Source organism: Cervus canadensis, chromosome 10 (assembly GCF_019320065.1).
Source record: "Cervus canadensis isolate Bull #8, Minnesota chromosome 10, ASM1932006v1, whole genome shotgun sequence".
Taxonomy (NCBI): Eukaryota; Metazoa; Chordata; class Mammalia; order Artiodactyla; family Cervidae; genus Cervus; species Cervus canadensis.
Window position 1 is genome coordinate 51867732 of NC_057395.1, and position 12371 is coordinate 51880102.

The window sequence follows — 12371 nt, forward strand, 5'->3', positions numbered from 1 at the left end:
GAGCATCCCTGAACCCCCAGGTGGGATGGGCAGGTTGACAGCATGCTCACAAAGCTCCCAGGTGGTTCCTGAAAGCCTTCTCCTTCAGCTGGCTGCCTTCAGTTGTCACCCCACTTCTGAATCCTAGGATCAGCTTGCCAGTCCAAATCAGGGATCTGATGATCCTGTTTGTGGATTATCCAGGGGCCTTTGTTCTCCCACTTGCCACCCCTTCACGTAGCACTAATCTCAGCCTGACTTTGTTCTAGAAAGGAAAGGGAGGATAACCTCAGATATGCAGATGGTATCACCTTAATGGCAAAAAGTAAAGAGGAACTAAACAGCCACTAATGAGGGTGAGTGAAAGGAGAGTGAAAAAGCTGGCTTAAAATTCAATATTAAAAAAAGCTAATAAGATCATGGCATCTGGTCCCATCACTGCATGGCAAATAGAAGGGGAAAAGGTGGAAGTAGTGACAGATTTCCTTTTCTTGGGCTCTAAAATCACTGTGGAGGTGACAGCAGCCGTGAAATTAAAAGATGATTGCTTATTGCCAGGAAAGCTATGACAAATATAGACAGCGCATGAAAGAGCAAAGACATCACTTTGCTGACAAAGGTCTGTATAGTCAATGCTATGATCTTTCCAGTAGTCACGTACAGACGTAAGAGTTGGACTATGAAGAAGGCTGAGTGCCGAAGAAATGATGCTTTCGAACTGGGGTGCTGGAGAAGACTCTCAAAGAGTCCCTTGGACATCAAGGAGATGAAAACAGTCAGTCCTGGTTTCAGAGAAATCAACCCTGAATACTCATTGGGAGGACTGGTGTGGAAGTTGAAGCTCCAGTACTTTGGCCACCTGATGCAAAGGGCTGACTCACTGAAAAGACCCTGGTACTGGGAAAGATTGAAGGCAGAGGCTAAGAGGTTGACAAAGGATGAGTTCGTTGGATGGCTTCACTAATTCAATGGACATGAACTTGGGCAAACTCCAGGAGATGGGGAGGGACAGGGAGGCTTGACGTGCTGCAGTCCATGGGGTCACAAAGAGTCGGACACGCCTTGGTGGGTGAACAACAGGGCAGGGAATAGGGGAGGTGCACAACCATCCAAGTTTCTTCCTGAGTTTACAACTTCATGGATGTTTATGAGCTTCAGAGCTGTTCTTTGTGCCTTGTTGGATGAAGGGCAGGGATGAAAGGAGAGTGGCTTCACCCCTACAATTGACTCATCAACACAGACTCTCAGAAACATCAGAGGGAGTAACGTCTTGGAGACTGAGCATCTCCCCTATTATTCTGGCTGTGAGGACATGGAGGCCCGGGAAGTGATTTGCCCACAGTGAGATGTCTCTGGACTCTCATCCAGGACCCATCTCACAATCCCATGCTGCGTCTTTGACTCACTGCCTGACTCCACCAGCAGGCCAGGGGCAGTTTCCCCACTTTCTTTATTCTGAGAATATCAGTGCCACCAGCACCACTGATGTGGTAGTGATTGATAAATGTCTATCCCAGTATACACTCACTCCTTCTTTCTTGGTTATAAAATCCCTCATGTTAATGGCCAGGCTCCCCTGCAGCTGGAGGTCATGTGAATGAGTTCTGGCTAATGACTTATAGGCGCAAGTTATATGTGTTAATTCCTAGGAAACCTCTTCTGTAAAAAGTGAGGTGAAATTCACCATTTTAACCACTTAAAGCATACAGTTCGGTGGCATTTAGTACATTCACAATGTTGTGCAACCATCACCACTATCTAGTTTCAGAACTTATTCTTCATCCCCAAGATAAATCCCCCACCCACTAGCAATCACCTCCCACCTCCCCAGCTCTAGCCCCTGGCAACCACTAATCTAATTTCTGTTCCCATAGATTTGTCTGCTCTGGTCATTTCATATCAATGGAGTCACACGTATATAGTCTCTGAGTCTGGTTTTTCACTTAGCATTATGTTTTTGAGGTTCGTCCATGCGGTAGCATATATCAGTAGTTAATTCCTTCTTTGTGGCTGAATAATAGTCCACTATGTTGATATACTGTATATTGTTCATCCATTCATCAGTTGATGGATATTTGGGTTGTTTCTACCTTTGACTCTTATAAATAGTGCTGCTATGAAAGTTCCTTTGCAAGCATTTGTTTGAATACCTGTTTTCAGTTCTGAGGAAACCGCTTTTTCAAAATAGTTGGCAAAGGCCCTTAGCCTGCTTATTTCCATCTTCTTCCACCTGCTGCCCCAGGTCTGGGTGTGATGTGGACTCAGGTCTAGACCACACATGCCTTTGGGATGACAGAGTGGGGATTTGCAAGAACCCAGGCCCTTCAGGATTGTGCAGCTGCCCCACTCACCAGAACTGCCTACATCCAGTAAACGTCTGTCTTGTTCATTTTCTCTAAGCCATTGTTATTTGGGATTCACAGCCATTTACAGCCAAACCTAGTTGTATGTAACTGATAGTATAATGCCCTCCCGCCTTATTCTGTGGTCCACTTTTGGCAGGGGTAAAAAGAGAAGCACAGAACAGATTCTAGACTGTGAAAGGTGACTCACAGGACAGATATATTAAAAATCATCTAGCCAAATGTCTTCAAGCTTTTTGTTAGAGACTGTGTTAAGAAGGACATTTTGTTCATTGCTTACACATATGGGTTTATAACTGATGTGAAGTTTCACAAAACTGTATGAACCCTTACTATGCACAATGATATTTTCTACTTCATTTTTTTTTCTTTTTTTTTTTTTCTTTCTAAAAAATATGGAACGCTTCACGAACCTGCGTGTCATCCTTGCGCAGGGGCCATGCTAATCTTCTCTGTATCGTTCCAACCCCAGTATATGTGCTGCCGAAGCGAGCACTCTACTTCATTTTTAAAACAGTTTGCTGGTCACAATCCACTAAACTGATTTTACAGCTTGCTAATGGTAAAAACTGACAGCTTGAAAAGCAGCAATATGGTGCAATAGTCCCATGTGACAGGTAAAACAAATGAGGTCCTGGGAGGTCTCCTGAGGTCACCGGTAGTTGAAAGTCAGAGCTTGGCCCAGAAACCAGGTCTTAGATCCTGGTCACAGGGAGGCTGGTATTTGCAACATGCCCCCCTCCTCTGGGCATCAGGACGTCTCCAGCTCCTGGCCAGGTCCTCCCTCACCCCAGCCCTCACCAGTCTCTTTCTTTCTCTCTCTAGCCTGTGCTGCTTCCCTTCATCTTTCCTCTGCATTCAGACATTTTCAGTCCCTGGGCAGCATGGGTGGTACAATCTCTTGGTGCTCAGGTGGTGGGGAAATAGGGGTTCTCTGGGTAGCACTGAGCAAGGGGCTGACAAGGGTCCCAGGACAAAATTGAGTGAGCCCTGAACTGGTGGTTTGAGCGGCCTTGAGCAAGGTCTCAGCCTCTCTGTAGAAGGGAACAGTAAAAACGAACATCCTCCCTTGTAGGGTGTTGGTTGGGACCCCACATGCACCCATCACTGGCACCTGGGCTCCTGTCAGTGGTACAGATGTCTTAGGATCCCACACACAATGGCACCAGCGACAGAGGAGAGAGAAGGGTTTGAGCTTTTTCTGGGCTGCCGTGGAGGACCTCAGATGGGCAGACAAGGTGCGGAGTGTTTTACTTGCATATGTCCTTTCACAGTTGCAAATCCCTCTGATGTTGTCATTCCCATTTCACAGATGAGGGATTTGAAAGTCCAGTCAAGTGTCATCACTTGCCAAACATCACATGCTCAGGCAGAGACTGGCCCAAGCTCACACTGAAGCCGGTGCAGCCTGACCATGTGCCACTCCAGGCAGCACCCTGCATCTAGCCGAGGTGGTGGTGGTGGCAATGGGCACCAGTCCAGGAAACCACCAGGGAGAGGGGGACATCCACAGCCTCCTCCTTGCCTCAACATTACACAGTCAGCATGAGTGAGGAAGGAAGGACTCCTTATCCCCCTTCACTTGCAGAGAGAGTTTAGAATTTCTTAGACCCTCGCTGCTCACGAGGAGCACCTGGAGAGTTGATGTTAGCCTGAGCCCCACCACTGGGACAGCACTAATTTCTTAAACTCTACTGGTGATTCTAATATGGAACCAGAGCTGGAGTTGAGAACCACTACCTTAAGCCTACACAGTGTCTGTTTACACTATGCAATCAAAGCTACTTTCGACAAATTCTCTCCCCCAAGCCACGTGGCCACTCTGAGCGGGAGGCAGGGGGGCAATCACTATCTCCTATTTACAAAGGAGGAAAACAGGCTGAGACGGGGGACTGCAGACCCTTCTGAGCCCCTCTCGGCCCCTACCAAGATGAGGGGCCTCGTTCCCTCGACTCCCACACAATGGGGAAAGCATTTCCTCTCTTCAGCTCACACCCAGGCCGGCATGCGGGCCCTGGGGACGAGAATGATTGCCCCATCTGTGGCGCACAGCCCAGCGGGGTGGAGGCTGAGCTGGGAAGTTATCTGAGGTGAGCAGAATAGCAGGGACACAGGCATGGGGGCCTGGAAATGGAGAAGGAGCTGCTGGCGTCTCAGCTCCCAGGAAAGGAGTTCCGTGCAGACCCACAGCCCAGAATGGCTCAGGTCCTCTGTAGGTTGGGGCCTGAAGCCAGCACTCTGCCCAGCTAAGCTGCTGGTGGGGACACTCACTGGCCTAGGGGGACAGGGCGCCTATCCCCGACACAGAGGTGCCGGGCTCCCGAAGGCAGAGGTCTGCATCCATGTTTGACCCTCGAGAACTGTGCCTCAGGGCCTCTGCATGGCCTCAGGGATGGGGAACCCCTTCACACTGGGCCCAGCGTCTGTGTCCACAGCCTGCATTTCTGTCCCACGTGGCGCTCTGGCCTTGGTGCGTGGAAGGCAGAGGGTGCCAACCACTTTGTGTAGAAGACTGCCAGGCCTTCCTCCACCATGTCATCCACCCCAGCCCAGGGCTGCCGTCTCCACTGGGAGGCAGAATAATCACACCCCACAGATTCCAACAAGAACCTTAACCTGGGAGCCAGAAACAGCCCTCTCGCACCAGCACGCTGCAACCCTGCTAGTCGCCTGGGTCACATGCGTCCAACCACCCATGTTTCTTTTCCTGTTCCCTCCTCCCAGAACACTCCTCACCCCACAAAACTACTTTTGACCAAGTCCAACTCATCGTCCACCCCAGGTGCCACCTAGGGCCTAGGGTCTCTCCTACCCTAAACCGCCACCAGGGTTAATTCCTTCTTCCTCTTGGCCCCTTGGCAAGTGCTTGGATGTGTAACACGACCTAATGACTGTCCACAGCGAACCCACCATAGGGAAAGATTGCACCTTTCGATCTCTATGCTCCCGCTGCGCCTCGTGGCTCCTTTCCTGGGTGTCCAGTAAGCAAACTCATTCATTCAGGAACTCAGGAATTCATTACTGAGCCCTGCCTGGCTGCATGACTGGGACGGGCCAGGAACCACAGGTGTGACAGCTTCAAGGGAATGAAGATGTTTCCTCGTCTCTCTTTTTAAAAAACTGATTTTCTCTGAATTGACCATTGTCCACATTCCTCTGTGACCTTCGGGTATCTGGTGGACCCGGAAGTTGAGTCTTAAGAGTGCAGTGTCCCCAGGAGTCACAGGCGTGGACACCCTGGGCCCCTGGGGATGCCTGCAGGGCATCGCCTTCTGCTCCCTGTTTCCTTTCATGCAAGAGAGCAGTCAGTACAAAGGAACCTGGAAGTCCCCCCAGTTCAAGCTTGAATCGGGAGCTGGAGCCTCAGCAGTAGCAGTTGGTAACAGAGTTCAAATGAGAAACCAGGTTCAGTATTGCTTTCCATGTCACAGATTTCACCCGCGGTCATGGATGAGCTTGAAACTGGTGGCAGAAAAGGTGCTACTGAAACCTAGTCTGGGCCCAGCTACCAACTTTCTGTGGGACCCAGGTAAGGGCCAACTCATCCTCTGGTGGGAGGGACGGAGGGAGGGAGGGAGGGAGGGAGATGGCCTGACTGACAGCTGGCATTCCCTCTTGCTAATGTCTACAGAATCCAAGGTTCCCCTTCTTAGCAAACCAGCACTGTTGCCTGTTCACGGGAAGAAGTCCGGGATAAAGGAAGAGTTCATTTTTGCAGCCACCCTGTCCTGGTCTTGGTGACCTCTGAAGTAACCAGCAGTCAGTCCCCTTTTGCATCGTGCTCAGCGATTTCTTGGGCAAACCTTCCTGCAGCCTTAACCTCCATTCACAATATTTTAGTGGTTTGACTCATGCCTTGTTTGGGTTTGGCGTCGCTGCCAGCCCACTAGGCAGAGCACCCACGACAGGCAATAATTAGCCTGCTGCTTAGCAGGGGCGCTGGCTAAGCAGAGCCCAGTCCTCACAGTGACCACAGAGTCAGAGAACCCGTGCTCCCCAGCAGCGCTTTTTCACTCCTTTCCCTGGTGCCGCTCTTAGGAACTGTGCTCAGCATACCTGCTCCTCCTTCTGCTCCTGGTGGTTTCACTCATCAAGTCACTTTCAAAGAGCCTGCCAGTGCTTCTGGATGTGTAGTTTGCTTAGGAGCATTCCAGCACCGCTGATGGTTTCTGTTAAATCGACTTACATGCTGCCACTCCCTCCCTCCCTTGTAGCTCTGAGACGTGCTTTTCTTTGCCTATATTACTGACAGCTGGTAAAATGACACTGAGAAACACAGGAAGCAGGTGCCAGCTGGCTTGAAAGGGCAAAGCTTGTCCATCTATCTAAGGGGATATGCCTCTGGCTGCACTGAAGAACCTGCCCATTACTCAGGACTTCATCCCAAACGTGCTCTAACCCTGAGACCACACTAGAGGGCCTAGGCAGGCATGGAGAAAGAGTTGCCTCTGAAGAGAACCTTAAAAAAAAACAAAACAGGCTCTGGCTTTCGGAGCCCCGAAGGCAGCTGTCATGAGCTGGGCACTCTGGCCTCTCAGTCGGCCCAAGAGAAGCGTGGGAGTCCAGTGGGGACTGGCAGAGAAGATGCCATGCACTCACCGGACATGTTTCGCTTTCCTCTGCCTCCTCTCTGCCTCGTCTGGGAATGGCACGGATGGTGTGGGGAGACTGACTGCCTTGCTGGGATCGCCTTACCATTTATAGAAGCCTCTCCTACACACCCCAATTAGAATTCTAATGAGGTAGGCGAGGCACCAGGTCATTCCTGTAGTGCCTGTAAACGTTTCACTTACGACATACTTGTCACCCAATGGAAGGTCATACCTGCTTGTGCAAGACCAGTTTGGGAAGAAAAGGGGAGATAAGGAAAAAAAAAAAACAAAACGCAGAGTTTGATTTTATTATTTATTTCAAGATGAACTACTTCCTGGATCATAGGGTTCAGGAAATGAGGTAATGCTTTTCTTGAAGTAGCTTGTCCAGAGCTGATGCTGAGAAGTCCCCTGGGGTCAAAGAAATGTCTCTGCAGAACCTAGAGCAGAAAATTGCCTAATGCTTTCTCACTGTCCACACACGCCGGTGGTCTCCACTTACACAAGGAGCGACAGATACTCATCACAGTTCACTGTACAGGTTGCCGTGTGCCAGAAGTAGCATGGGATTTGGGATTAGAAGCACTCGGTTCCAATGCTGGCTGGGTCCTGGGCCACCACTGGACCTTGAAGACTTGGAGGCCTTGTCTGTGACTTGAGGGGAGGCACGCCCACTCTTCTCAATTCAAGAATTGGGGGAATAATCAAATGAAGTGATGTGAGTGGAAAGTGCATGGATGTGTACCATATGGATTAAATCCAGTTGTCATCTGGAATCAGATGTCAGTTTAATTGCAGATGTGGGGTGGGGGGCAGTGTTAGTCATTCAGTTGTGTCCGACTGTTTGCCATCCCTTGGACTGTAGCCTGCTAGGCTCCTCTGTCCATGGAATTCTCCAGGCAAGAATACCGGAGTGGGCTGCCATTCCCTTCTCCACGGGATCTTCCTGACCCTGGGATCGAACCTGGGTCTCCTGGAAGTTGGGGGAGGGAGGATTATTCTTTTCAGTGAGGCAGTGGGGATGGCCAGTGAAGCTATACTGTGACACAATTTCATTCTGGTTCTGCCACACACTGTCTGTAAAACTGGAGGGCAAGTCACGGACCTTCTCTGAGCCCAGCTTCTCTACCAGTTTTTAGAAAATAAGAGGAGGGAGATTCTCATTCTACATTTTTTTTTACTTGTTTGTTGTTTTAAGGGGATATATATATATATATTTTTAAAGATCCTATGGTGGCTATATACAAGTTCCAAGCTTTCCTGTGATAGACAAGGGAGTTTTAAAAAATAATGATAATGCTCCAAGTGTTTGTGGCAGAGAGGAAACTTCTTAAGGCTTCCACCAGACTTGGAGTGGGAAGGAAGCACCATCACACAATTAGGTCTTTAGGGAGAAGATGGGAACGCTGGACCCTGAGAAAGATGACACTGAATAAGGTGGATGGGAAAAAGGAAATCCGCATCATCTCTCTGTCATCTGGGCTCCCACAGCACTTGGCACGTTTTAGGACCTCTCTTACCATATGTGTCTCCCTGCACTGGGACAATCTGGTTACATCTATCCCCATCACTCACTCTCGAAAGGTCCAGGTTGTGTATTACTCACGTCTTCTCAGAACCAAACATGGGCTTGTCACATGACAGGAGCACGCATATTTTTGAATGCGTGGATCAATTAATCGAAGTAAAGACAGAAATAATAATTCCCATCAATGTAGAACCCAACCTGGGTAGGCATTGGCTAAACACTTCACGTGTATCACCTTTTCTTGTCTTCAGAGCAGTCCTGTGGCATAGGTACCATTACTTCTGCTGTCTTACAGGAGGGAGAGATTCCCACCCCTGTGTGAGCGACTCCAGAGTCTGTCTGCTTAACCTGGAGGCTGGCTGCCTCAGTGAGGTGGTAGGTCAGCCTTTCCTGGGTCTCTGGCTGCTCTGCATCTATGGCCCCACGGAATGTGGCCACTGTTGGCTCTGGCAGATGACCCACAAGAGAGCAGAACATAGAGAGGTGACTGCAAAGTAAGCTGGACCCTGATCAGCAGCTGGGTGTGTGGCGTGGGTCCTGGGCCCTGCCATGGGATTGGCTGAGGCTCTGGGCAAGGGTCTCACTGCGCTGAGTCAGTCCTGCCAGAAACCCAAGAGCTGCGTGAATCCAAGGGATGTAAAGGGCTGTGCATACCCTCAAGAGAGGGATAAAGAAATGGAGGGGGGGTTGCTTATTACTGCTGTTGTTGTTGACCTGAGAGCCAAGAATTGGACCCTTGGCATCTTTTTCAGTGACCTGGCAGGGAAACCTGTCAGATGACAGGCAGTCACCTCTGCCTTGAACTCTGAGATCACACAGATCTGGGTCCAAACTCTGGCTCTGACATAGCCCTCCTCTGAGAGTCCCGGTTTCCTCATTGGTAAAGATGAGCTAGAATTCTAGCTCAGGGAGGGTCAAAGCAGAGCATGAACATAAGTGCTCAGCACCGCCTCTGGCACCACTCAGCGAAGCCCCTTAGTGTTGACATTACCGGTATTCTCATTGTCCTTAAAGCACCCCCAGGGGTCATAGATTTTGTGATGGGACCCACAGTGTGGACAAAGGTGCCTGCCCACCGACCCTTTGGCCTTCCCTTGGAAGGATCTGTAGCTGACCACTCTTGACCCCAACGTGGTGTGGCAGAAAGATGCCCACGCTGGATTCAGAAATCCCGACTGAAAGCCGGGCTCTGGGGCTTGCCCACTGTGTGGTTTGGCAGAGTCCTTTTCCTTCTCTGAGCCTCAGTTTTCTCACCAGCCTACCCAGACACCTCTCAGCACTGTCATGAGGCTTCAAACCCTGAAGTCGTAGATATGACACTCCCCTATAGACCCTTTACACATGTAAAGGTACAGAACCTTATAAGCAGTCATCTAACCCCCAGCCATTCTCCCATAGTAAGAATCCTGTTTCCGGGTGGTGCCGGGTTGCCTCCTCTCATGCCTGCCACTTGCACGCTGGGCTCCCTGCAGCTTCTAACTGCCCAGCAGCAGGGCCTTGTGTCCTCACCCTGAGTCGACTCCCTGTTAGCAGCTGGAGGATTGCACCATGGCCGCAGCCGCAGCCCCAGCCTGCAGGCGGGCCGTAATTTGCACGCTGTCACAATTTCAGCTAAATGATTTTCAATTCACAGGTGGAGTCACCCAGTTACACGCAGGATGAAATTCCTGCTTGGCCACCCCCTTCGCACCTCAGACTCCAGTTAGAATGGAACATGCAAATATGGACTTTAAAAGAAAAGAGAGAGACACTAATTGATCATTTGCTTTTTTTCTCTCTCTAATTAAGAGATTTAGAGTTGCTGAAAATTTCACAACACATGTAAAGGTACAGAACCTTATAAGAAGTCATCTAACCCCCAGCTATTCTCCCATAGTAAGAATCCTGTTTCCTGACACATTTCTCTTGAAAACTCCAGTGACAGGGAATGCACCATCTCAGAGCAGTCCCTACATGAACCAGGCAGCTCTGCCTGTAACATCCATGTCAGGGATGATTCTGTTTGAGGCGCATCTTCCCCCTTCCTGTTTCACAGGTAGTCTGTGAAGGCAGGGGCTTTGCTGGATGCTTCACTGCTCCATCCTCAGTGTATCACTATGCCCAGGGCATGTGGTGGTTTCTCAGTAACTGGAGTTTACAGTGCATTGAGAGGAATAGAAATTTCTTCTTTTTTTAAAAAAGAACTTTTTATTTTGTATTTTGGTATAGCTGATTGATGATGTTGTGATAGTTTCAGGTGAACAGCAAAGGGACTCAGTCATACATATACATATATGTACATATACATACATATACATATACATATACATACATGTACATGGATCCATTCTCCCCTCCCATCCAGGCTGCCACATAACACTGAGCAGAGTTCCCTGTGCTATACAGTGGGTCCTTGTTGGTTATCTATTTGAAACACAGCAATGTGTACATATCCATCCCAAACTCCCAAACTATCCCTTCCCCTCATCCTTATCCTTGCAACCATAAGTTCTTTCTCTAAGTCTGTCTCTCTGAAAGTTCCTCCTAAAGAGTCTATCTTGCTTGAGCTCCTGCCCATTGATCTTCGCTGCTTCTCTTCCATCCATCACTGATCCCACAGGAACCCACCTAACCCCTCTTCACCCAACAAAGATCACATGCTCCCCCAAATCTGGCCAAAAAAAACCCTTCCCTCCCAACAAGTCTCTTATTCAGATTAAGCATCAGTTTCTCCAACCATTCCTGGTGATTCACTATTTGGAGACCTCTCATATCCTTGATGAGATCAGGTCATCCCCTCTTCTGAAACCTTCAGTGGCTCCCCAGAGCCTCTCTCAGCTCAAGTTCTTTACTCTGGCATTCAGGGCCCTCCAGTGTATGTCCAACTTAATTCTGTTTTTTCTTTTCTGCTACTCTTACATTAACTGTCCTATTCAGCAAAACACACCTAATCATTTTTCCTGGAACCCCACATATTTTTCCCTGCCTCTACACCCATTTGTAAAATGCCCCTGCCTGGAACACCTTCTATTTCTTCTGCATCAAGGTCTCTCACTACCAAGCCAAAGGTCTTCCCTCTTCGTGCTCATTCCAGTGTGCTGTTCCAGGAAAGAGGGCTGGTGACAAAAGAAGCAAACTGAAGTTTAAGCCTCAGACACCTTCTAACTTATCACAAGCACATATTCCTATAATCACACGGACTTTAGGCAAATCACTTAACCTCTCTGAGCCTAAGTTTTCTCCTCTGAAAAATGGGTCTGGTGATGCCAACACCACTCACCCTCCACAGCATCCTGAGGAATCCTGTGATGACATATGTAAGTGACAAGGTACAGTGACTTCTCTCCACCCGGGTCTCTGGAACTTGCCCTGTGTGACTCACCAGGCACCTCATGATACATGATCTGACTCAGGAGGGGAGCATGTGGGTCTGCATGGCTCGCCACTTTTTCCTGACACCAGGCTCTGTGCTAAGAGTTTCACATTAGCTGACTTAAGTGTCACAACACTTAAACGGAGGATATTTTCAATGCAATCCCGAGGGAGATATTTTCAAGGCAATCCCTTTTAATAAATAAGAAGCCAGAGGCTTAGAGAAGCTAAGGAACTTGACAAGGGTACAGAGCTAACCAAGTAGCAAAACAGGGTGTGAATCCAGGTCTGCCAGACAGCAGAGGCCTGTCCATGCTGCCCCGTCCCTGACAAATCCTCCAGTGCAATGACACCCGAAGTGACTCTGGATCTTGCATTCAGGAGAGTGTTACTGATTCTGGTGATGACAGTAACTCAGGGCTGAACAGAAGGAAGCGTCCCTGCAGAACTAATATGAAAGCCTCGACTTTAATGTGTTTATCCCTGCATTTCCCACTCTCACCCAAACAAATGAATAAAGCAAAATGCTGGAGGGAGAGTAGAAGTGTAAAAGTCCTT

General features: G+C 49.1%; 1 protein-coding gene and 1 non-coding gene across 2 annotated transcripts in view; both read right to left on the reverse strand.

Moving 5' to 3' along the window:
- Positions 1 to 7027, reverse strand: part of TGM3 (transglutaminase 3) — a 41933-nt gene extending 34906 nt beyond the window's left edge. Inside the window, exon 1 of the mRNA XM_043480322.1 lies at positions 6942 to 7027. Within this exon, the coding sequence (XP_043336257.1) occupies positions 6942 to 6948 (7 nt within the window). The 5' untranslated portion in view covers positions 6949 to 7027. The remainder of the gene's footprint in view (positions 1 to 6941) is intronic.
- Positions 2732 to 2838, reverse strand: LOC122449003. Its single transcript, XR_006271824.1, has one exon. It is a non-coding gene; the product is annotated as a U6 spliceosomal RNA (small nuclear RNA).
- Positions 7028 to 12371: the final 5344 nt, after the last annotated feature.